Source organism: Eurosta solidaginis, chromosome 1 (assembly GCF_040869045.1).
Source record: "Eurosta solidaginis isolate ZX-2024a chromosome 1, ASM4086904v1, whole genome shotgun sequence".
Classification (NCBI taxonomy): Eukaryota; Metazoa; Arthropoda; class Insecta; order Diptera; family Tephritidae; genus Eurosta; species Eurosta solidaginis.
In genome coordinates, this window is record NC_090319.1 from 314,403,542 (window position 1) to 314,430,350 (window position 26,809).

General features: G+C 31.9%; 1 protein-coding gene across 50 annotated transcripts in view; it reads left to right on the plus strand.

The window, feature by feature from the left end:
• The window catches only part of slo (calcium-activated potassium channel slo), a 415,764-nt gene that overhangs the window by 181,631 nt on the left and 207,324 nt on the right, over positions 1-26,809 (plus strand). For 7 of the 50 annotated variants that reach the window (XM_067761580.1, XM_067761577.1, XM_067761585.1 and 4 more), the window contains exon 9: positions 19,145-19,236. The exons of the other annotated variants lie outside the window; for them this stretch is intronic. In XM_067761580.1, coding sequence (XP_067617681.1) covers positions 19,145-19,236 — 92 coding nt within the window. The remainder of the gene's footprint in view (positions 1-19,144; positions 19,237-26,809) is intronic. 50 annotated transcript variants of the gene reach the window in all.

Genomic DNA, 26,809 nt, shown 5'->3' on the forward strand with positions numbered 1-26,809 from the left:
TGTAATTTATGCAATTACTATAGTTATTTTATTAAATAAAACTGTTTTAGATTTAAGAGAAATAAAAAGATTATAAAAAACCACATAACTATGCATAAAGATTCATTCCGGAAGTCGCTTCACCCTTCTGTTCAGTGCAATTTTTCTCAGCTAAATAATTTAGAAATTTTACCATCCATCCATTTTACTTCTACATTTATTTTATCCAACGATACCTTCGTGTTTTCTAATTGCTTTTACTTTTGTAATTTTTTCTTGATCTGAAACATAAGACAACATACAGGAAGACCGCCCGAACGATAGCATTCGAGCGCAGTTGTATCAGTCTTCTCTTCTCAGCCCCTTCCAATTATTATCGGCAAGTTATCGATTATTTATCGAAATGTTATCAAAAGTTATCGATTTGCTATAGTAATGTTACCGATTTTTTAAGGGCGTGATATCGATTTGCTGTCAAGAATTTATAGATTCTTTTAAGAAAAATTATTGATTTGATATTAAAAAGTCATCGATTTGCTATCAAAATGTTATCAGTTCCTTATCGGGGTGTTATTTATTTCTTATCGGCGGTTTATCAATTTGTTAACTACAACTCATCGGTTTGTTATAAAACAGATAACGATAAAACTTTAATATAAAACCGATGACACATCTGTTACCCATCGATAACAAGCAGATAAGAAAACAATAGGAAGCCGATAATTCGGCACTAATTAACTGAACTTTCGACGATAATAACTCGCTATCGATAGTAAGCCGATAAAGAAATAATAAACTCTAGGAATCCGTTGTTACTGATAAGAAGCCTCCGAAGCTTCTTCTCAGAAAACTCGAATTTATTTGTTTCCTGCTAAAGCACCTCTGTGGTTGATTATCTTCAATCCCTGAGCGAGCTTTTGTTTGAAAATATTAGTCTGCTAGAAATACTTTTGTATGATTATCACGAGTACCTGGTAGTCATGCCTTGTTCCTTTGATTTTATCAAGTTATCACTGATATTATCTACGCGATACATTTATAGTTCCCCAATATTATAGGGATCCAAGCTCTGGTATCTTATAGAGTTTGAGTTCGAAATTTACCACAGCTGGGAAATCACTATATCTTTTATACATTATTCTTTAACTTTGACAATATTCTCTTTTTACATGAATAATGAAAACTATTTTACTAATAAGGGAAAGCAGCTCCTCCTGATTGAAATGTTTGGTAGTTAAATTTTCTGTAATGTGATGATCATAGAATAAGTTAATTGACCCGGTATTTTTAACTAAATTATTTGCTATGCTTACAGTTTCGGACTGGGCTATTGTAACTACTTTGAGTAGACGGATGTTTTAGATATTTGAATAGTAATTCGTGCTGTAAAAACATATTTTGGCTTGTATCAATTCTTTTTGTTTTGATACTATCGGTAGCGCGATATGATAAGAGTGAATAAAAGAAAAACTTATAAACTTATCCGTAAAAACGACATACAACTCTGCTAAAATGGGACTTCTAATAGTATATGTAAATAAATAAAAAAAAATTAGTAAAAAAGTAAAAAATAGTATATGTAACTCCCATATGATAAGGTTCCAATGAGTAGAGCGTTACTTCAAGTGTGTTTAAAATCGCCTCGGTACTTTCGATCCAAAAATTTCATATATTTATATGTGCATAAATTATTCCAATAAGTTCTTGACCTTAAGCGCACTTCAGTATTGCAGAGTAAACAAAAATATTTCGTATCACACGAAAACATTTTTTTAATTTCCAAAAGCCGTTGAAACTCATTTGATTTCTTGCTACTTGATTGTGCCCCATAATTTATAAATTTTACTAACATACAGAAGGGAAATCTCAAAAATGAATGGAAGGGACATATATTATTTTAAGAAGTAAGATTTACATCTCTTATTCTATTTATAAGATCATCAATTTTTCAAAAATTAACAACCGAAAAGTCACAAGATCCCTTTTAGCTTTCTAGAGTTGAACGAAAAAAAAAAAAATAGAATAGAAACTAATTTTTACTGGTTATAAAACATCAAAACTTCTATTAAAACTATTTTTATAGGAGTCACAGTTACTTGTAAAAAGGCATTTTACAAGAAAATTGTGTGTAACGCAACAGTTTTGTTTTTGTTTTTTGTGCAAATAGCTTTACAAGCGTTATACTTCTTCACGTTTGCAAATAATTGGATTAAGTTTTTGCTGACACATTACACTTACCTAAATGGAAAGGCTAAATTAAAAAATTAACAAAGCATTAACAGCAAATTATACACACATTTATTTGATTTAGTTCTAGTTACGCTTCTTTTCGTTTATTGATGTTTTAACTTTTTGATAATACTCTTATTTGCGGGTCACAGTTATTTGCTTTTTAATATTTCTAATGCGACATTGTAGAATAAAATCATTGCAAATACTAAAAAACACTGCTGAAAGCTCAAAATGATCCTTGCGTATTTGTAAAATCGCTTAACTGCGTTGATCTATGGAACAGTTTACAATTATCCCTTATATGTTACAAAAAAAGCAATCTCTTCACTGGAATAAATATATACATTTTGGGGGTTTCTATTCACATACCATATGCTACTAAATATATATATCTACATGTTTAGAAGTTTCGAAAATAATTTTATTTATTGATTAAATTTAAGTCTTTTGTATATTTTGTGTGACGCTTCGCTAGAAAAGGCTCCTAACTCGAAATATTTATGAGAAGTAAAAATATAAAAGTGGAGCGCACATTACTTGGATGGAAAGTTGGTAGGAAAGGAGATATTATTAGTCAATAAATTGCGCTCCACCCATATATTTTTATTTCTCATAAATATTTTTGCAATTTCTATGTCAAAATTTTAAAATCAAAGTTTAGCAAGAATATGTCTTTATATAAGGAGACATTTTTCGCTGATTTTTGTACATTTATATAAAGGAAGTGCTTAAATTTTTTTTATTTTATTTTTGTTTTCTCCTTTTCTTACATTTTCAAGGTGTCTTAACCTATCTGTTAAGTTTTACGTTTGTAGCTCAATGAGAACTTACATAAAAATCAATTCCAAACTTCCCACCGTTCCGTTTGATTTTTCTAAATATCTCAGTCCCGTGCGCCTCTAAATTTTTAGCGTCTAGCCCATCTAGAAGCTACTTAAAACTCGGTTTCATATTTCCAAATTATTATCTAATTTATTCGATCCGTGCGCCACCTAACGGAATTTTTTGCTCCTTTTGTTCCTTTGTCACGGTGCCTTAACCTGTCTATGTCTCTGAGGTTTCATGTTTGTAGCTCAATGAGAAGTTACTTTAAAATCGATCTCCAAATTCTTATCTAAATATTTCGATCCGTGCGCCATCTAAAGGAATTTTTTTCTCCTTTTCTTAAATTGTCTCGGCGTCTTATCCTATCTGTGAAATTTTAGAGTTGTAGCTCAATGAGAACTTACATAAAAATTAATCCCAAAATTCCCCCCGTTTCGTACGATTTTTCTAAATATCTCATCCCGTGCGCCCCCTAGCGAATCTTTTTGTATCGTGTCATCGGTTGTCATGGACCCTGAATTAAGTTTGAAATTTCAAGTCTCTAGCTGATCGAGAAGCTACTTAAAAGCTGGTTTGAAAACTTTCAAATTCTTATCTAATTATTTCGATCCGTGCGCCACCTAACTGATATTTTTTCCTGTTGCTGCATTGTCACGGTGTTCTAACCTATGCGTAAAGTTTCACGTTTGTAGCTCAATAGAAGTTACTTAAAAATCGATTGCAAAATTTGTGCTTGCAAAAAAGGCGGACAAACATTCAACCGACCTAATATAAATGATGTAATAAGTAATAAAGATATCGATATATCGAGAACGAACTTGCATTTGTTTTCGGTTTTTTTTTTACCAATTTTGAGAACGAACTTTAGTTTGTAATAAATCGTTAAAAAAGTAAATTTTTTAAAGTTAGCGTCACATATACATATTGTCGTCCTCTCCCAGTATTAAAATTTTTTCACCCGCATGTTTCTGCAAAGGGAGGGGGTGATACATTTCAGACCTAGTTTCTATTTCATATTTAATGTTTTGAGATATACTGAAGGAAAAAAACTAGTAAAATCAACCGAAATACGGGTCAATTCAACCGAAATTTCTGTAAATTTTTATCCATCGCAACAAGATGTTGAATCAACTGCGCATAAATCGTTGATTCGTAATTGACCGTTTTAGTAGTCAAATGAACAAAAAAAAGTTGTTGCGACAGCTTTGTACGTAAGTACCTATGCTGCCATATACATACATACGTAAATATCTGAATACATAAATACGCATGCATGCCACATATATATACATATGTACGCACTTATTAAAAACAAAAACAAAAAACAAAATGTAAGGCGCGATAACATCCGAAGAGATCTAAGGCCGAGCTTCTCTTCCAATTTGCGTCGTGCTCCTTTTTAATTTTTCCTACAAAGTTGCGGGACAGGACCTACTTGTTTTATGCCGACACCGAACGGCATCTGCGAGGCAGATGAGTTTTCACTGAGAGCTTTTCATGGCAGATATACACTCGGAGTGCTTGCCAAACACTGCCGAGGGGCGAATCCGCTTAGATAAATTGTCTTCTAATTGAAAAACCTTATTTCTAAAATTTTGATGTTGCTTTAACCGGGATGTGAACCCAGGGCATTCGGAGTGGTAGGCCACCACGGTGGCACTTACTAACCGAACTTCAATTGGGCGCACATCAAATATGGTGGCACACATTAAATATTATACACTTCATTATTTTGTTTTATTAAACACACTTTACCGAATTTTATATTTTATAATTTATTTAATTTATAGTTTTGAACTTCGCTTTGCAAATAGAAATGAAAATAGTAGTCACAAAACTGTTTCTCAATTCTTTCAGTTGCAGCTCAGCTCATTCTCAATTTCTTCTCTCGCATGTAGTTGCCACACTTGATTGGGTCGAACAAAACTTGTAGTATAAATGTTTGACATAACATTGAAATAGAGAACTTGTAAGTTATAGAAAAGTAAAGAATCAAATCGCAGGAAGGTAATTCACCACTGGATTAACTTTACATGTAATTCGGCAAGTTTAATTTTCGTAACATTTTAAGTTGAAACGATTCCAAAACAACTCAAACTTTTATGTTTTTTTTTAAAAAGATCTTTTTTATTATTTTATTAGATTCGTTCGTGAAAATTCGTAAAAACTTGAACAAAATGTTACTAACTTTGGAAAAATTCTGTTCGTTCAAACAAAATTTTTGCAAAAAGAGGGCGCAATTTTACATTTCGCTTGGAGAAGAAGTTGCAAAATTGTACCCGATAAATAGGTGTCCTGATATCTCATAATTTTTTGCACAGTAAATTCAAAAAAGGGGTTTTCGTTTTGTATTGATAACTAAAAATTAGTTTTTTGTTGTTTTCCCATTTTGTGTGTTTTTTCGATTTGGTGGTTTTCTTATTTTGGTGTTTTTTTTTAACAAGTGGCACCATCTTCATAAGTACAAAGTAGAGAACGCAGTGAGCGTAAAATTCTCTTTGAAATTTGCTCATGTATTGACTGTTGATCGCTGTTGAAATGACCAGTGAGATCAGTTGTATTTAGAAAAAAATCAGTTAGATTGATTAGGAATCTGTCAATTTTACAGAATTTTGTTAACTTAAGAGCGAAAATGTCTCTTCTTTTAAATGACTAAACTAATTTGTTCGCTTGACAAAGAACTCGGTCGAATTAACCGTAATTCGATCAATTTCACCGAATCTCCGTTAAGTCAAGAACAACAAAACATATTTATTGATTTTACTAGCACCATTTCTTTCAGTGTACTGTTCTGAGATAAAGAATAATTCGTGGAACAAAAATTACCGCCATAGCTGGTTTTAAGATTAATTTCTATAATGAAATTGCATGATAAATTAAACTTCGTTCGCGGTTTTTCAGAATATACAATTTTTGGATTACTTCTGTTTACAATACAACGTGAAATATCGAAATATCCCGCCAGCTATTTCGGAACTCGCTATCTCAGCAAAATTAAAAAAAAAAAACGCACTATTTTAGTATTTTATGGAACCGCGCCCTGTTTAAGAGTTCGATTGAGAAAGGGCAATTTTGAAACGAATTCCTTATTCAAACAAGTCTGATATAGAGAGTTTTCGAACGACCAACCGATTTAATGTGATCTTCAACCAAGCATTGATTTTTTTTTTTATTTGTATGCTTTATACTTTTTAACGATGTGCCTGAGTCAATTATACATTTAAGGTCCTCGCTTTGCTTTTACATATTCTGGTAGCCAATGATAGATACAAATTATATAAGTACCAATAACACTGTGCGACACCAAAAATAAAAAGCATTTTTCTGGTAGACCAATAATGACAGCATACAAGATTTTCTCCGTGCACCTCAAACTCATGAATTACGTGAAAACCCGGTTTTTCATACCTTTGTACTTATAAATTTGTTGACGATGTAAATTTAAATAAAGAAAATTTATGTATCTAGAACTGTTGAGGGATTCAAAATCGGCTGGTAACTAAAAAAGTTTCAATCATATTAGTCTACAAAGGGCGATTCTAAATTTAGACAACAATGGGCTAAGTACATTTCTTAGTCGTTTTGATACAAATTTGTATTTTGTCAGTCAGTTTTTTAGCATATGTAAGAAAATTAAAACTACTTAAACAACAACTGATCTGCAGTTTTGATGCAATTCAGAGCTGGTAAAGTCCTTTTTTAAATAAGTGCCTAAAGATAGCACCAAAGTAGACAAAATCCGAAACTAAGTGGGGATAAATTTATTCATATTCAAACTTTTCAGAGTCGTGTTATGCTTTACTAGTTGATCTATATAGCGTTAAAATGGTCTAAATCTCTACTTATACGATCCGGAGAGCCAATAAAAATCGGTTATTAGCCAACAAAGATAGGCTCGAAAGAGTCCAAACGTACGCAAAACCATTTTTTTGGCAGCAACTCACGATTTTGATGGTGTCCGAAGAAAATCTTGTCTGCCGTAATATCCCAAAAAAATTGTATTACTTCACAGGTATTTTCACTTTTATCTTTACTGTAACATTGTGTACTTTTTTCTTATTCGTCCGCAATATTTATTTTAACGTAATTTCTTTCGTGTTTTTGTTGGTTTTATTGTCATAACGCTGATGGGTTTTCTTTTGGCGGTGCTTTTGTTGCAAATGTTCTTCCGGGCGAATAAGAAAATAATGTTTGTCCGAAATTACCATACGAGTGGTTATTTCTTAATCTTAGCCTCTATATTAAATTTAAAAACTTGACCGCCTGCTATTATATATGACTCACATCGCGGGCTGTTTCGTTACATTCGTACGTGCATTTCGACATAAAAAGTTTAGTAATGCCTAGCCTTTGATAATTGTATAAATAAAAAATAAATGTAAGGCGCGATAACCTCCGAAGAGATCTAAGGCCGAGCTTCTCTTCCAATTTGCGTCGTGCTCCTCTTGATTTTCCCTACAAATTGGCCGGACGGGACCTACATGTTTTATGCCGACTCCGAACGGCATCTGCAAAGCAGATGAGTTTTCACTGAGAGCTTTTTATGGCAGAAATACACCCGGAGTGCTTGCCAAACACTGCCGAGGGGCGACCCCGCTTAGAAAAATTTTCTTCTAATTGAAAAATCTTATTTCTAAAATTTTGATGTTGCTTTGCCCGGGGGTTGAACCCAGGGCATACGGTGTGAAAGGCGGATCACGCTACCATCACACCACGGTGGCCGCCATTATATGCTGTTAAAAGAGAATACGTCATTTGAAATATTTTATTTTTATGCTTCACATCATTGAAAAACTCTGCTCTATTAGCATGTATTTTATTATCTATAAGCATTAGGATGTAAGTAATGGATAATATATCAAACACAACGAAACAATTATTTTTTTTTTAATAACGTTAGGACTGCTACGTTACACAAAATGTTTATTACGTTACATGTACGATTTGTAAGTTAAAAGGAACTCTGGAATAAGAAAATTTGTTTTATTATATAGAAATAACACTCATTAGTAAACATTATGATAATTCTTCAAATCGAGAACTTGAAGATAGCGTAGAATATCCTCCACCTTTTCTAGGAGAGAGAAGCAGCAGTAGGTTGAATTGGCCAGTCAGTAAAGAGCTCACATAGACTGAGTTTATTCATAATGGTGAAGTAGCAATGAAATTTACTAAAGTTCTTTAAGGAAACAAAACGTGTTGTTTTGCTTGTCATGTCGCTCGATACTATTGACTATGTTCTGATAAAACATGTGCAAGATCCACAAAAACAAAAAAAATAGCGGCTCTGGTTTCCATTCTCGTGATTTGGGCCATATGCGCACAACACATCCAATTTATTATTATTTTTATAACAAGTTAGGTGGTTTCATGTTTATGGCGACTTAAAACATTATTTTTCTATCGGACCATGCCATAAATCATTTTCGACAATAGCTCTGAAATCGTAATTGCATTATATCGGAGTGAATGATATTCATATCAACGGGTACAACGTACAACGTACAACGGGTACTGCATAGGTTCACGTACACACGTCAACGTTTTAACCTCATATTAACTTTGTCTTTGATTTTGAAAAATATTTACCATAAAAATATAAACTTTTTATGATTTTCTGAAGAATACAAAAATATACTACAAGAAATAATAAAATTTTAGTTTGTATAGAACTCATGTTTGATGGACGCGATAAATTAGATACCAGTGGCTTACTTAAATTTTCAATAACTCATATTTTTCGAAAGTGACACAAGTCAACATTTTAAAACTAAAGGCTCAATTATCGTTTTGAAATTGTCGCAACACTCCGTTAACAAAACAAAATTTCTATCACTCAACGGTTGGAAACACGTTGTTAACGTAGTGCCTAATAGCAAAATATTTTCGTTCATCGAATTGTGCTCAATAGCATTAAACAATTACTAGATGTTTGTTCTCCAATGATGACAAAGCTTTGACACTTCCAAATGGAAACATCTGGACAGGTTGCTTTAACGAACGAAGTAAGAAAAACGGGGAGTAATTCAATCCCCTTCAGCGAAAATTGTAGTAGAAAAGTACTTTTAGTAGCGATGAAGTAGATGCAATTTGTTAATGCCAACAGGTTTTAGGGGGAAATAATTCATTTTCTACTCAATACTTCGTGAATTGATAAGGAGTTATGTTGGTTTGATGATTCTTTCAGAATTAGTTTGAAGAATGCCGTACGTTAGGATTTTATTCAGAAATGGACTATCTCAAAATTTTGTTCAAAAACTCCCTTTATGAGCATAAGTTCAATGCATTTTGACATAAGAGGGAGTTAGTGAAAAGCATTATCAGAAAAGGCGTTCTTCAATCTAATTCTAATGTACCGCGCTTTTGTGACAAATCCTGAATTGGGCAATTTTTGAAAAATATTTTGAAATAGGACGATTCTGAACAGGTTGCCGACATGGGGTAATACTCTACTGAGCAGCCGCAATGAACTGACAAAAAAACAAGTAAAGAAAGCTAAGTTCGGGTGTAACCGAACATTACATACTCAGCTGAGAGCTTTGGAGACAAAATAAGGGAAAACCACCATTTAGTAAAATGAACCTAGAGTAACCCTGGAATGTGTTTGTATGACATGTGTATCAAATGAAAGGTGTTAATGATTATTTAAAACGTAGTGGGCCTTAGCTCTATAGGTGGACGCCTTTTCGAGATATCGCAGTAAGGGTGGACCAGGGGTGACTCTAGAATGTGTTTGTACGATATGGGTTTTAAAAGGGAGTAGCCCTTAGTTGTTTCATTTTCTTCTACTTAATATGGCAGGTGTCACACCCATTTTAAAAAGTTTTTTCTAAAGTTATATTTTGCGTCAATAAACCAATCCAATTACCATGTTTCATCTCTTTTTTCATATTTGGTGCAGAATTATGGCATTTTCTTCATTTTTCGTAATTTTCGATATCGGAAAAGTGGGCGTGGTCATAGTCGGATTTCGACCATATTTTATACCAAGATAAAGTGACTTCATATAAGTACGTGAACTAAGTTTATTTAAGATATATCGTTTTTTGCGCAAGTTATCGTGTTAACGGCCGAGCGGAAGGAGAGACGGTCGACTGTGTATAAAAACTGGGCCTGGTTTCAACCGATTTCGTCCATTTTCACAGAAAACAGTTATCGTCATAGAATCTATGTCCCTACCAAATTTCACAAGGATTGGTAAATTTATGGCATTAAAAGTATTCTAGACGAATTAAATGAAAAAGGGCGGAGTTACGCCCATTTTGAAATTTTCTGTTATCTTTATATTTTGTTGCACCATATCATTAGTGGAGTCGAATTTTGACATAATTTACTTTTATACTGTAAAGATATTAAATTTTTTGTAAAAATTTGACTTAAAAAATTTTTTTTTTTTAAAGTGGGCGTGTTAGTCATCCGATTTCGCTAATTTTTATTTAGCACACATATAGTAATAGGAGTAACGTGCCTACCAAATTTCATCATATCTTCAATGACTGCCAAATTACAGCTTGCGAAACTTTTGAATTACCTTCTTTTAAAAGTGGGCGGTGCCACGCCCATTGTCCAAAATTTTTCTAATTTTCTATTTTGCGTCATAAGGTCAACGCACCTACCAAGTTTCATTGCTTTATCCTTCTTTGGTAATGAATTATCGCACTTTATCGGTTTTTCGAAATTTTCGATATCGAAAAAGTGGGCCTGGTTGTAGTCCGATTTTGTTCATTTTAAATAGCGATCTGAGATGAGCGCCCTGAAACCTACATACCAAATTTCATCAAGATACCTCAAAATTTACTCAAGTTGTGTTTACAGACGGACGGACATGGCAAAATGAATTTCTTTTTTTCTTTCAGCTCATTTGGCGGCCACCGTGGTGTGATGGTAGCGTGCTCCGCCTATCACACCGTATGCCCTGGGTTCAACTCCCGGGCAAAGCAACATCAAAATTTTAGAAATAAGATTTTTCAATTAGAAGAAATTTTTTCTAAGCGGGGTCGCCCCTCGGCAGTGTCTGGCAAGCGCTCCGATTGTATTTCTGCCATGAAAAGCTCTCAGTGAAAACTCATCTGCCTTGCAGATGCCGTTCGGAGTCGGCATAAAACATGTAGGTCCCGTCCGGCCTATTTGTAGGGAAAAATCAAGAGGAGCACGACGCAAATTGGAAGAGAAGCTCGGCCTTAGATCTCTTCGGAGGTTATCGCGCCTTACATTTATTTTTTTTTTATTTTTTATTCATTTTGATATATAGAAGTCTATATCTATCTCGATTAGTTTATGCCGTTACGGATTACCGTTATGCGAACAAAGTTAATATACTCTGTGAGCTCTGTTCAGCTGAGTATAAAAAAAGATGGCTTATTGTCTTAGAACTTTATATGCCGGCCTTGACTTTGTCATAAGTGTTAAGCTTTTGTGCGGTCCTGCTACACAGGGAGTATTCACCTTTTTCTTCTGAAGTTTCGGAAAGTTCTTTCCATTAAGTATTCATAGAAGTGTCCCGGATAAACCGTTAATTTAGAATATTCAGAACACATTCGTTTGATACTAGTTCACGAGGTGTGAATATATCAAATAAGTATATACATAATACTCCAAATATAAACCGATTCTTAAATGGAGATGTATGTACCGAACATACGGAATGAATAACTTAACATGCTCAAAGAGTACATTTTGTTATGGAATCTCCATTATTTACTAATTAAATTTTTACATCAATCTATTTACTATTCGAGTTTTTGACGTTGAACGATGAATTTTGAATTGGTTAAGGTTTCGTATGTTCATAGGTTTACGAAAGTGCACGATTTCTTGTTGTCCGTAATTTTCATAAAATTATTTATGTCCAGCCACACTAATAGATCATGGCATAGTTAATGAATTCATCGTAAAATTTAAAAAAATGTTCTAAGGAATTATGCAGTTCAGTACTTATCGGGTAATTGTAAGCTGATTGCTTCTTATTTCTACTACTAATATATTTCGAAAAATCGCAAAGAAACACACAGTTAACGGATATCAATTCGATTTGGGAGCAAAATGGCTGCAATTGTCAAAAAATTTGTTAGTTGAGCAAACCTCTTGTGATTTAATGATGGCTCAATAGTTAAACTGCTCAAACAAGATTTGCTTTCTTGTTATCAAAGTATATTTTATGCAAGTAAAGTTTATAATTGAAAAACTCAACCATATTAGTGTCGTGCGGGCTCGAGCAAAACTAACACTTCTAAACAAAAAATAAACCATACTTTATAAGATACATTGAGAAATGTGCTTTGAGGGGAATCTTTAACTATCTCATATTTTTCCTGCAAAAAAGTAGGGGAAATTTTATTTGCAATGAAACAGCAATAGAAGCTTCATTAATCTTTTGATGAGTGAATAATCTAAAAGTATTTGAGCATTGCGTTCACAATACTGTCTGGAGCTAATTCATTGTAGATTCTCATGAATCATTCCTATTTCATAGTTTTGTTTAGCATTACTTAAGAAAAAACATAATGCGTCTACTTATTCCGCGTTTAAAAAGTCTATCAAAAAGAAGTTTCTTCTTCAGTTTAGCAAATTAACTTCTTCTTTTTAAATTTGATAAAAGCCGATGAGGTTTTCACAAAACCCAAACTCCATGTTTGTAAGTTTCAACCGACAGCTAAGAAACGTTTAAAAATAACGGGAGCGGTATCGAAATACGCGCTTTAGCTGCAATATGGATAATTCGAAAGAGGCAATAAAAAATCTCATTTCTGTCAAGAGACATTTTGCACAAAACAGTAAGCAAACACGTAGCATGGGTTTGGTGGAAACGTAGCATTAACACACCATCAGAACCAAGCTCTGAGTTAAAAAGATAACTTGTCATTCTGCAAGTGGACCTCAATGAGCCAATTTTCAAATTTTGAACACGCGAACAAGGAATAGATGATATATATCAAAAAATCTTGTTGCTAGAGTTATAAAAGTCATTATAAGTATTTTTTTTTTTTTTATAACAAAAATTATCATATACAACTGTTAAAATAGAGAAAATAAAATCTGACAGAAATTTATGCAGCGAGAAGAAAGAAATCAAATGTCTATTTTATAGCTTGATTAAAATTTTTGCAATAACTGTTATTTTTATATTTTTTTTTGTTATGTTTCTCAATTATAAAAGTGTATTTTTATATAATTTACCAAAAAAAAAATTTTTCTGATTTTTCTTGCGTTCACTTAAAGAGATTTATAAAATTTTAGTGCAATTTCCAATAATCCAAACTTAAAACCTGTCCAAGCTTTTCACCCTAAGGTTTAAGTAAAACGTTCACAATTTGCTATTCCCGTTTTTTATATATAAATTTTCACGAATTTGTATAGTTGAATATGCAGTAGCTTTTGATTCTATAAATTGATAAAAATTAAATCGTTATAACACCATTGCATAACTTATCACTTACTTAAGCAATTATTTACAAAAACGTATATTATCTGTAAAGCAAACAAAAACACAGCAAGTTAAGCAAAAAAAAAAACAAATAAATAAATAGTGTAAAAATTATGTTGAAATATGTATTTTTAATGCGTTAAATTTTATTGCTTGCACCGTTCTCGTTCGTTCTTTGGTTCGTTCTGGTTCGCATTGTATGCCGCAGCCACGCATTGCAAAAAATATTAGGTACATTTTTTTTTTAATAAATCAAGACAAAAATTCGAAAAAATTATTAATTTATATCCATTGCCTTTCCCTAGCTGTCAGCTTTTTAGAACACGCAAAGCTATCAATCAACCCAAAATCTCAATTCTTCCATAATCGATTTTTGTTCCAAAATTCCCCAAACTTATTTCATAAACCTTTATATTATACATGCTGTAAAAAGAATTCCATCATCTAGTTTGTAAAAGTATGTACATAATACATAATCATACAGTATATAAACATATGCAGACTTGCTATGTATGTGTGTTTTTTTTAGGTCATTACATGAATAAATCATTACAAAGCGCACACATTTACTCAATCACAATTAGTGCACCTTTGATGTGAAATACATTTGTAACATTTCATTTCTTTCTTTCTTAGATAAATTATTTATAACAATGATTCAAATCAGTTAAGTTATTGACATTTATACGCAAAAATTAATAATTATTCTTAAATGGATTTCGTAGATTTTTTTAGGGTGCGTATTTTTATCGTTCATCAAAAGCAACTTTAGAAGTAATATATAATTTTAATAACACAATTCAGCCATATAGTACTAGTACGTCATATTTATTAGAAAAATATCATAAAAATCTATTAAAAACTAAACAACTTAATCAGCTTTTATTAAACGGGAAACCGCATAGCTTAAAAGCAGCGGCCCATTTTAATAGTACCCTGCTTTTTAGAGTCGGCAAAGTTCGGGTCAAAAAATTGTTCAAGTTGAAAGTTTATGGGATCTCGGGGATACCCATAGTATTTTCATAACGAATCATGCAGTCTTTTTATTTTTAAAACTTTATTAAAAAAAAAAAATCCTCAAATAAAAGTAAAATCCGGACTTCTATTTCATAAGTCCTAAAATAAAAGTTAAATTCGGAGTTTTATTTTTTAAGCGCAAAATAAATGTCCGGCTCCATAACCAAGAAACGGCACATCCAAACGAAGCGAGTTTTTATACAAATATATTCTCCCAAATATCTGCATTTGAAAACTGTACGAGCACTTTAAATGTTTTGTTAATAATACTAAACATGTTTTTTTTATTTATTTTTAGTTTCATAGAAAAGCCACAACCAACTCTCTTAGTAGTATATTTATACTATTCCTTAGTGAACTTGTGCCTGTTTTTTTCGCCATAAAGTTTGAACTTATTGAGATGTTACCTTGAAATTTTATACACCGCTTTCTGTTGAAACAAATTTGAAAAACTCGTATGAAAAAAAAAATTCGTTTCATTTGTATGAGCGGTTCCATAGATATAGAGCCGGACTTTTACTCTCTCCTTAAGAAATAAAAGCCCGTATTTACAATTTTTTTCTGAAGGACTTTAACGATAAATACTGAACATGCACACTTAGTATATAACGAGTTCAGAGGGAATATAATAGCAAACGCTAACCAGTAATTTGTTTTTTTTTTTTTTTGTTTTTTTGTGGCCTAAGCCTGTCATATACAAGCAAAAAATTATAGAGCGCGTTTTGTTAGATACTAATTTTATTTCATTAAAACACATTTTTTAATATTTTTTTTTTGCTTTTAATTTGGGTTAGCTGCTGTATATACTTCATATATATATATATATATATATATATATATATATATGGGGTATTCCATCCCATTTCGACCAATTTTGAACCCGACCCCTTTAGAATTGGCTGAAAGTTTTTCTTCTTTTTCTAGCTTACGAAAGACGTTTTTCAGAAGTTTTTCAAATTTTTTTATCCAACTCAAAATAAGTTTTAAATATTTATAAAAAAAACGGTGTTTTTTTTTTTAAATGCTATAACTTTTTCAAAAATTTACCGTTTGGGATCATTTTTTTTTTTTTAATATGTTTTTAAATGTACTTTTCGGAAAAAATACAAAAAAAATTAAAATTTTTTTTTCAATTAAATAAAAAAAAAAAAAAATTCTCGGCCCATTCCGGGATAAATGGGGATGATTGGAGAATTGATTGAAGTTTTTTATGAGAAAAAAAAGGCGAAATTCGAAAAGCTGAAAAATTACAAAAAAAAAACTTTAAAAATTCGTTTGAATTTTTTCCGAAAAGTACAGTTAAAAACAAATTTAAAAAAAAAAGATCCCAACGGTCAATTTTTGAAAAAGTTATAGCATTTTGAATACAAAAACGGCGTTTTTTTTTTTTAATTCATAACTTTTTTTGAGTTGGATGAAAATTTTTTAAAAACTTCTGAAAAACGTCTTTCGTAAGCTAGAAAAAGAAGAAAAACTTTCAGCCAATTCTAAAGGGGTCGGGTTTCAAAAATTGGTCGAAATGGGATGGAATACCCCATATATATATCTAAATGCAGTCATTGTTACATACATGCTTATAAAACTTTAAGGGGATTCATAAAGTGGTATAACGCGTCATAATGTTATTAACTTATTGATATTATGACAAAAAGAATGCTTATTACACTTTGTGAGTCCACTCATTTATTACATTCATAAAGTGTCATATACTATCATATTGTCCTAACCTAGGCGAGTTATGGCTCCTTTGTTAATCCCCTACATGTAGTTTAGTACATAATTAAATTTTTTTCATACTCATGAAAATTGTTTAGAAAAAACACAAGCCTCTCAAGAAATCAACGCCTTTAAAGCAAAGCTCTGGCCACTTAGCGTACAAACAAATAAACAAGTTAGGAGAATTATTTCTTTAATTTGTATTTTTCAACTTATAATCTGAAAACAGTTCAACTTACATACATCTGAATTGCATTGTAAATCTGTATATTAACTTAATTTTACTCATACATAAATTCCTGCTGACGTAGAAATATCGGTTTTTATATTCTATTTTATTTAAATTGAATTTTTTTTTAAGTACATTTATGTATATTTTTTTACGTCTAATAAACCAGAAAATATTTTTTCCTAAATACTATTAATCATTAAAATTTGGCAGTCATGGTTTCTTGCAAAGCGACGTTTTAAAAAAATTACCAAGTAAACGTTTTCTTGTAAATTTTTTAAATTTATATTTTAAATCGTGCTTTACAAGAGAACTGTATAATAGCCATAAGAGGTTTTAGTTGCTGCTTTCAAAAAAAAAGTAAATATGTATATGTAAGTATATTGGGAAAAAAATTTTTGTTACAAGGTGTACAACTTTGAGCAACTTTTAAAAATCACTTTTTATTTGCCAAATTCAGAATAGGCAGTATTGATGCTACACAACGGGTGCTTCAACGTCTATCTCCAAAGATGCCTTTTTACCTTTTGCAAGAAGTTTGCTAAAGGAACTTAGGCTTAGCATCCACATTGAAGAATACGCTCAAAGAAAAATTTAGTGTACTTTCTTGGTCTGCGATTGATCTCTTTTGTCTACATTCGGGTATAATTGGTTGACTCTAGTACTTTTTGGCCACAGTAAGTTTGAAATTTATGTAGCCAATTTTAAAAAACAAAAAAACGTGATTGAATCGAGTTATTTAAGAAAAATGCGTAGCCTTATACCACATCTAAAATAGGATCATACATGTATTCCATTATCGTAGTATTTGCTTTTTTGCTGTTGTCGTAGAAACACCAATAAGAAAAAAATTTAAAATATTCTACTAGAGTTTAAAAAATTATACCATCCCTAAGAACTGCCGCACGGGTATAAAGAGGAAGGGTCCGAAAGTATCCATAGGTGAACAAAAGCGACTTGTCCGACAGTGCCCGTAGGGGTACGTAGAGAATCTGTCTGCCAGTGCCCGTAGCGACACAAAGAGGACCTCCCCGACACTTACCGTGTGACATGTCGAGCAGTACCCGAATGTATATAAAGAGGACTTGGGGTATCAAGACGACGCGTCGTACGGTAACGGTAAAGGTATAAAGGATAGTTGAAAAAGTGTCTGTCCGACAGTACCCGTAGGGGTCTGACACTACCGTTTAGGCATAAACAGATAAAATTGGCGTCTCCATAGGAGATGCTCAAACAAAAGGTGTCACTCCAACCCATATAAAAAGATCAAAACTAGCTATAGTCGCATATTCCTTTGGGACTCAACACAGATTCATCCTAGTCAGTGGCATTTTTACAGGGTTTTGACTAAGAAATTTTGGCATTTTCTTTATCTCTCCGTTCCCTATGAAGATCGTCAATTCCCTGCAATTCACACAACTAAGACCCAGCAATACATAAAAAAAATTTGTAGAATTGTCAATTCCATTAAAAAAACTCATAAATACAGACATTACCATGTCTGACATTTCAGCGACTGTGTTCCTACGGGTCGTTACTCCAGGAAATATGAGACGCACATATATTTATTAGCGAAACCAGGCCTCCCCTGCGCCTTCTCACATCTCATTCTCTATCTGTACAGTTTTTCCTATACTGATTATTTTCTGGCCACCAAAAGAAAGAAAAAGGCCCAAGTACATCCCGGCAATCTTTTGCATACATATTTAAAGTGGCGTTTGGGTTTTCTTCACTCCCTGATGCACATTGAGCTTCAACGAAAACCTTCTGCTTCTAGTATGATTGCTAGAGATATGGTGCTGCGTTTGTCCCGCAGAGATACTTGTCTAGGTCTAGTTTATCTCGTGCCCGTCTGCGTCCTATTAAACAAGACCACCTCCATTGTCTGGATATTGGCGGTCAATCCAAGGACAAATTCCAAGGGTTATACATCCCGAACGGCCCGATTTAACAGAAAGCGAAACGTGCGCCGTGAGTTTGGCGTGCTCTTCGTCAAATCGTCTGAGCAATTAATCGATGGCCAAGGTCCACTGCTTACGTGGTAGTACCCCGCCTAAAAGCATGCCCTTCCGACATTTAGTTCCCATTTAAACAAATTTGAACAAGACTTAGAACGTTTCTTTTAAAGCCAAACTTTTTTAAGGGACACAAATTTATTCGAAACCCTTCCAGTAAGTTTTGTATTGAATCATCTTGAGCAGAACAAAAAATAATGGTAACTTAGCACTGCCAATCAAGATGGTCTCTCGAATTAAGTACTTTCTCCATTTTAATTCTTGTTTGGCTGTACTGTAGTCAAGAACTTTTCTTATGTATGGTTTTAAATTTTTGTACACATTTTATAATACATATAACGACGTATGTATTAGATAAGTATCTCATAACTTATTTGTGAAGTATTTTTATTTTTATTTTTTTATATTTTTACATAAAATCTAAGAAATACATACATATAAAATAAAGTGTATCACAACCACATTTAAATATAGCCAGGTTTAAAAAGCGCTGCCAGTACGTAAGGGTTTCATAGCTGTTTGGCGAAGTAAAAAGCAAACGAAAAATGATAAAATTATAAACAAATACCAATTATTTTCGTTTTCAGCAACCGGCGTAATGAAAGAAATTTACTAAAAAAAAAATTATCAAAATTCTATTAAGGAAACTAATTTTATTTAAATTCTTCACTATCAATTCATTTCTCACACTGCAAAAAAAAAAAACAGGCGATATTTGCAAGTTGTATACCTGAGATAATAGACTTGATTGGAACGCGGGCCAAATATGGGGGCACGTTGAAAAATGAGAAGGGTCGAAGGTGAGAAAAAACCAATAATAAATTAATGCAACGCAAATTCGGTAAAAAAAAAAGTATAAGAATAGCGTCTGCATAAATTATAATTAATTTTTATTAGTTAGTGGAAAAAAATAAAGAAATTTGTTTGAAATTTTTGTGTTTTAATTATTGTGTATTAATACAAAAACGAACTTTTAGCAAATAAACACCAAATCAAAATGAAATTTCAGCAGAATTATGTTGAATTAAAAAAAAAAACTAGAAATAGTTATAAGACTGCGTGACAATACGAAAGCACTTATTTTGAGATAAACCCTTAAGTTGTAGCTCTAGTAAAGTATATAAACACCGCATACTCGAAAATAACCTCAAAATATAAAGTTAGCAGGCTATAGTAGCCAGACAGTTTTTATTATATGTTGGAAAAATTAAAATTTTTGGTATATTTTGTATCACAATTCGATTACTTGAGGTTTGTTCTCCAGAACTAAAAAAAATCAGGAATGTTTGCTTTTACTAAGTAAGGAAATGGAGCATAATTCAATCGCCTTCACCGAAAGTTTTAATGAACATTACTTTACCTTAGTATATTAAAAACATTAAACATGAAGTCAGAAAAATATAAGACTTATAATAAAGTTCAATACTACAAGGGGTAATTTTTTCACTAATACTACTGTTTTTTTTTTATATAAATTTGCAAAGAAGCAACATAGTCAGCCTATGCCAATACGAATTTGCGTGAGATTATCGAGCCTCGAAATACTCGTAAGGTTTGCGACAAGCGAGAATTTCGAGAAAAATCATAAATTCTACATTTAATACTGCCAATGCATCTTTACGAGTATTTCGAGATTCGAGAATCTCGCGAGAAGCCGAGTTCTAGATTCCCTGAGTCTCGAAACTACCGCTTGTGTTCGCGAAGAAATCATAAGCTTTGCATATAACACTGACAAAGTCACGACTAAAGTGAACCTCTAGAAACGCGCGAGATTTACGCGTATTTCGAGATGCGAGTATCTAAATTTTTCGAGTCTCGAAATTCTCGCCTCCACAAAAGAGTTGTGTTCAAACGAAAACAATAAGTAAATTTATGAATCCATATATGTTTCAACATATGAAACTGCAGTTTTTTTTAACTTTAACTCCAGATTTTGGGGGTACATTCAAAACTGAGAGGTCGCAGTGATTTTATGCTTGAAGAGTCCTACAACACAGCAAACCGTAACAACAACTTTAATGTAGCCAAAAAAAATATAATTTACAGAAGAAGGTTTTCAAGATGTCAATGTTTTCAAGGGAAAATATTCCAAGAAAAAATTTTAAAATTACCCCCTTTTCTTGTATAGTAACATAATGTAAATTTTCTTCCTTGGAATTGTATTACTTGGAACTACATTTGTGGCAGTTTAAACACTTTCTCCTGTAATTTTTTTTTTTTTTGGCTACAATAAAATGTTCAAATTTGCTTCATTTTGTCACACAGTCAAATTAAAACAACATGAGATACTTCAATTTCCATATAAACAGAAGTAAAAACATGCAACAAAAACGTTTCAAAAGCAAACTACCTTTTCTGAAAAATAGTACTTCAAATCAAAAAGTACTAAACTACTCTAATTCTATTACCTTAATTTTAGTAAGTATATTTTCATTATTCTTTGCCATTCATTCATACAATCAAGTCGAATTTTTGCTATTTAAAAAATTAAATTATTTTGAACAATAAGAAAAATGTAGGCAAAAAAACTTTACCATAATATGAAAAATACCAATTGGAATCTGCAATTTTTTATTGTTTGCTTCAAAGTAAAAAAAGTGTATGAAATTTTGTTTTGATCTTCACTGCAATCCCAAGCAACACTAAAAATAAAAACAACTCAGAAAATTGTATACGCATTAATTTAATATGTTAAAAACACGTTCAAATTAGCTTATCCTTATAATCAGAACAAAAATTATTAAAAAATTTGAAATACTAAATCACCACACCATACCCTCATTCAACGCATGAGCGGCCCTCATATCCTTATAACCAGCCAACAACATACAATATTTGCATGCGTACATCGAAAAAAAATTACAAATCAGGAAAATGCAATTGGCGGAGAAAAATTCTGCACGCAAACCAAACCAGCCAAGCACCTCGCTCACATACACCTGCAAAAGCAGTTAAATGCTCATACAAATCACAAAAAGTAAAAAAAAGCAACAACATTTTTTTTACAACATACACCAGCGGTAGCAAAAATTAGCACACGCACATTTCACCACAGCACTAACAAATCAAATCAAAATTATTCACCAAATAACCGATAATAATAATACAGAAAAATAATTGGATCACAAATATCGGCGAAAAAAAAACAAAATATTAAAAAAAAAACCCAAGATAATTCACAAAATAAAAAATTGGTAGATTATTTTCAAACAGAGCAATAATTGGTTTGCTTAATATATATACTTTTTTTAATTAAAACAATAGAAATTTCATCTAACGCTTTCTACCTTTTCAAACTAATCCCGCTTTAATGGCTTATTAACTTAATATGAATTTATTAAAATTACACAACAGTGGACAGAGTAATAAAGTTAATTGAAAATTTGCCAATTTTGGGTTTAAATAAACAAACCTACAATCATTAATTCGTGTGAACTTGAAAATTATCTGCGTCAAAAATTAAAATTGCGTTCGCAAAAAATAGCTGTGTTTTTTTACATGTATATACATATGCACTTAAACTTTATGTGAACTGTCAAGTGCATAACTTAGACAAAGTTCTTATTCTATTCAAAGTACTTATCTACAGAAAATTAATACTGCTAAATTTCAGTACGCATTATACTCAGTTCCAACTGATCTCAACTTATATTTACACTATTCTCCACTTCTGTGACCGAAAAAGTGTATCTCCAAGATTCAGCGCAACCGATTCAGCTATGGGTTATACACTATGGCCAACAGATGTGCGTGTCTCGGCTATTGAACACAACCCGTTTTGTAGCGTGTTATTTAACCACTGCCGCGTGTCTTCAATAATTGCCGCTAGATGGGTCCCTAAATATTATCTAAGTGATGATAAGCGTTTTTTTAACACGCGAATGTAGACCTTTGTACATGTAAAAAACTCGGCTAATGCTTTTATAAAACAAAGAATATATATAAAAATTTTTAAATATCGACGTTAGAAGAACGCCATACCTCAGATATTGTTTCGAAAACTATCATTGCCGAAAAAAAGCATTTTTTCAGAATATTCTTAGAGAATGCGATGGGTTCACTTAAAATTAATATGTGGGATACTTGAACCAAAGTCTGTGATTAGGGATGAAACGATGCTAGTAGATATATATACGTATCGATACTTTTGATACAATACCAAGAAAAATTTTAATCGATACTTTTGCATCGAGTACTGAGTTGATATCTGGAAAAAAGTAGTTGTATTTAATAATTTAATTCCAACTTTTAAGGAAACTGCTTTAACACCAGGAATTCTTTCTCAAATCCGGTGAATTTATTTCATATGAACTTTTGTAAATTATTCCAGCTGAGGTGATATGATAGCTTTTTAAAGTAGAAACCCAAAATGTTATAAACGCATAGCGGGTACCGATTTACAAGTCTGCCGATTTTTGATCAGAAATTGTAGATGGTGGTTTATAAAAAATCTAACCAGGAAATTTTTAAAACCGCGGTCTTGCTTTAAATAATTTACTGTAGTTGCTCAACAACGGCTGCGCGATCCACAGTATTTCTCCACACCTTTCTGCATATATATTACCGGATTTTCATAGAACGTTTTGTTCAAGGTATAACCGCAAAATATATCATGTTAAACAAATACTTACTATTTAAGAATTGATGAGCTTAACACCGATATATAATAATTGAATATTCAATTATTATGTTTTTCTAAGAGAAACTGAAAAGAAGAAAAGAAACATTGACGGGCATATTGCGATGGTAGCATTTCGAAAACCGCCACGTAATCATCATCAGGCAATTTCATAATGTTATCTTTCTTTTCAGTTTCTCTTAGAAAAACATAATAATTGAATGTTCAATTAATACAGGGCGGTGTTAAGCTCATGAATTCTTAAACAATAGGTATAAATTGAACACACCATTAAACAAACAAACATGTTAAACAAATTATGTGGATCGTTAGGCAAGGAAAAATGTTAAGATATTGTTAACTTAAGGCGCATTTACATAAACAAGAACTAAACGCATAGCCGCTTTCTTCGCTTTGACAGCGTCATATTTACATTTCACAAAATTTGAAAGACGTTCAGCCATAGTTTTATGTAAATTCGACATAAGTCCGCCTTTATGGTGCCGACAAAGCTTCAAGGCGTAGCAACGCGGTAAGAGTTTTATGTAAATTCGGCTTATGTGTTTTCAATAAACGCATGCATTTTTGGACGTGTTTAGCAGTCAACTCCTGTTGTAAATTATGTATTAAAAAAAAGTAACAAAATAAGTAAAACTATACTTTCGGTCCCATATCATTGTATCATTTCATCCCTATTTTTGATACAGTGTTCTCTACGATATCTGAAATGTGGCGTTTTCAATCAGTTGGTAGATGATTATTCTGTCAAACAAAAGAAACCTGAAATTAGAGAATATTTTGCTCACGCCTTAAGTGGCGTGTAGTTTTGATTGCTCGCTCTTAATTGTTTAATTTTATAAAACTTCATTGCGAGTAAAATGAGTTGTAGAAACAAATTAGAAAAATAAAACTTTAAAATAAAAATTGTTTAAGTTTTTTTTTTTTAAACAGTTTTACACGATATATAAGATTTTATTTGCAGTTTTGTTTTTGAATTTAAATTGTAATTAAATTTTTAATTTTAATTGCAATTTAACTTTAAATTTTAGTACAATTAATTTTTAAATTGCAATTTTATTTTCAATTTCATTGCAACAGTTTACGATTAAATAGTTCATTTCTCATATTGCACGCTTTGTGTTTGTTGTGTTGTTATTATTATTGTAATTAGCTATTGTAAAGATTTTTTTTATAACATTTCCAAATACGTTTTTGTGTTCAATAGTTTTTCAGAACTCAAAACAACTTCTTTGCCTATTTTCTGTCCATAGTAAAGCGCCCTAATAGCGTAAATCAGTTGCATTTAAATTTTTTCGAGTGCATAAATATTTGTTGTACCTGCATCTCAAACCAAATTTGAATTTGTCTTTCTATTCTCTTAATACCTTACTATCTTACTATTTTCTTAAATATGTGGATTGTACTTAAAATAAAAATTATACCAAAAAAAAAAAGCTTTAATTATATAAATATATATTTATATAAAACCTTAATTGAAATTTAATTGACGTTTGGTGTTTATTGTGTGTATATATACATTGTTTTGTTTAAATTACTCGTAAAGTAATGTCGTCGTCAAATTGTATGTAATTGTTAGCGTGTAATTAATATTATTATTAAAATAATGTAATGAATTGATTTATTTTCTTCAATTCAACATACAAACCGGCAGTTGAATTTTTTTTTTTTTTTTTTCATATTTCTATGTTGACTACAATTTTAATTCATTAGTTTTAATTATTTTACTGTAATTGTAAAAAATTGTGACTTCCTAGGTTTCTTTATTTCCTTTATTTATGTTTGTAGTCAATTTATTTCAAAACTAACTTTTTTCTCTACTAACAACTAACTAACTTAATTCTCTCTTCTCTAACCTGTAACTCAATCGCTCTCAGCATCGCATTATTAAGTGTCTAACGAAAATTAGTCGTATATTTACTAACATTTATAGCTATTAAGTGTATCTATTCATAAGAAATAAGTTTATATGGTTTTCTCAATATCAGAGCTCAGAAAATACTAATGGACTAAACAGATACAATATATCACTTACTTGGCGTACAAGGCAGAAACTGACAACTGATTTGGCTATGTATTAGCTGTCGCAACTGTCATACTTTGCAAATATTCTGCATTTAACTTTTTTGTTTTGTTTTCTTTCTTCTTTTCTCGTCTTTTGTTGCATTGAACTTTTTACTATTTACAGTACGTGTGTGTAAAACATTTGGCAATGCTTTTAGGTGACACATTTTTATTATTTTTAAAGACAATATAAAATACTATTGTTGTATAAAAGTATCCATGTCAGTCTCTATGTGCCCTACTTTACGCCACGGCTGGTGACGGCTTGTATCTGCTAAGACCATAACTATAAACCTGTTCAAAAATGCCCTGTCTCGACAAAGCCAAGATTTTTTGTAGTAGTGATAAGCGAAAAACTTGTCAGCATAGAACTTACGCATGAGATCAAGGCGAATCCATACGAGGTGATGGTAAAGCGAATTTGGCAAATTCGCCGCGCAGAAGAATTTCGAGTAAAAAGAAGATTTTCAATCAATTACAAAAAACCATTGTATAAAGCAATGTGAGCAAAGCTCGCTAATTAAATACATATGATCATATTGATATAATAGTAACAGCGGAAGTATTAAAAACAAATACTGTAAAAATCCGAACAAATGTTACTAAGCTTTCAAAAGCGCGCCTAAAAATCATATCCACACCATTAGGAATAAACTACATACATAGTGTATGTGCCTACATGGTGATCAAAAGGAATATAAACAAAAAGGCAACTCTTAGAGACCAATTGTACAGCGAACAACGGGATATTCATATGGCTTAGCAGCTAAAGGCTTGCACTGATATGAATGTTGGAGATTCGAGTTCAACGCTCAGCTCCCGAAAAGCTAGCTGATGAAGAAGTGAAATTCAGAAACATGTCCATCTATAGAACTTAGGCCCACGCCCTTTTAAAATACTCATTAATACCTTTCATTTGATACCCATATCGTACAAAATAAATTCTAGAGTCAGGCCTGGTCCACCTTTATGGCGATATCTCGAAAAGGCGTCCACCTATAGAACTTAGGCCCACTCCCTTTTAAAATACTCTTTAATACCTTCCATTTGATACACATGTCATACAAACACATTCCAGGGTTACCCTAGGTTCTTTTTACAACATGGTGATTTTCCCTTACTTTGCTCCACAGCTCTCAACTGAGTATGTAATGTTCGGTTACACCCGAACTTAGCCTTCCTTACTTGTTTTTAATATTTTTTATGCGATAATTTCTTTTTATGCTCAGAACAACAGCTTTGATCACTGAATGACCTTATGGTCCACGTAAGTTTGTTTATTATCAGTTATTGGAATAGGCTAAATCTTGCTTTTTAGAAGGAGTTTCGTTAAATAAACAAAGTCATGAAATGAAATTCCAAATATTTTCTCCTATCAAGAGATATCAGAAAAACAGAGTAAAACAAAGGTCAACAAATTACGTCAACGTAACAGAAGGGTTAACATATGCAGCAGAAGGTAGTTGAAAAAAAATTGTACAACGACAATTCGTGGCTTTGGTCAAGTCTGTTTATAATGTTATATTATGAATCATCGGCATCGCTAGGCAAGGCAGTGCTAATTTAATATAAGTGAAATATTTAGAGAAACTAAAATAGTAAACATAGTCCCTGTATATGCACCTCTATTTTAAAATCGTCCACAGCATTCCTATCTCGACTTATGTTATTTT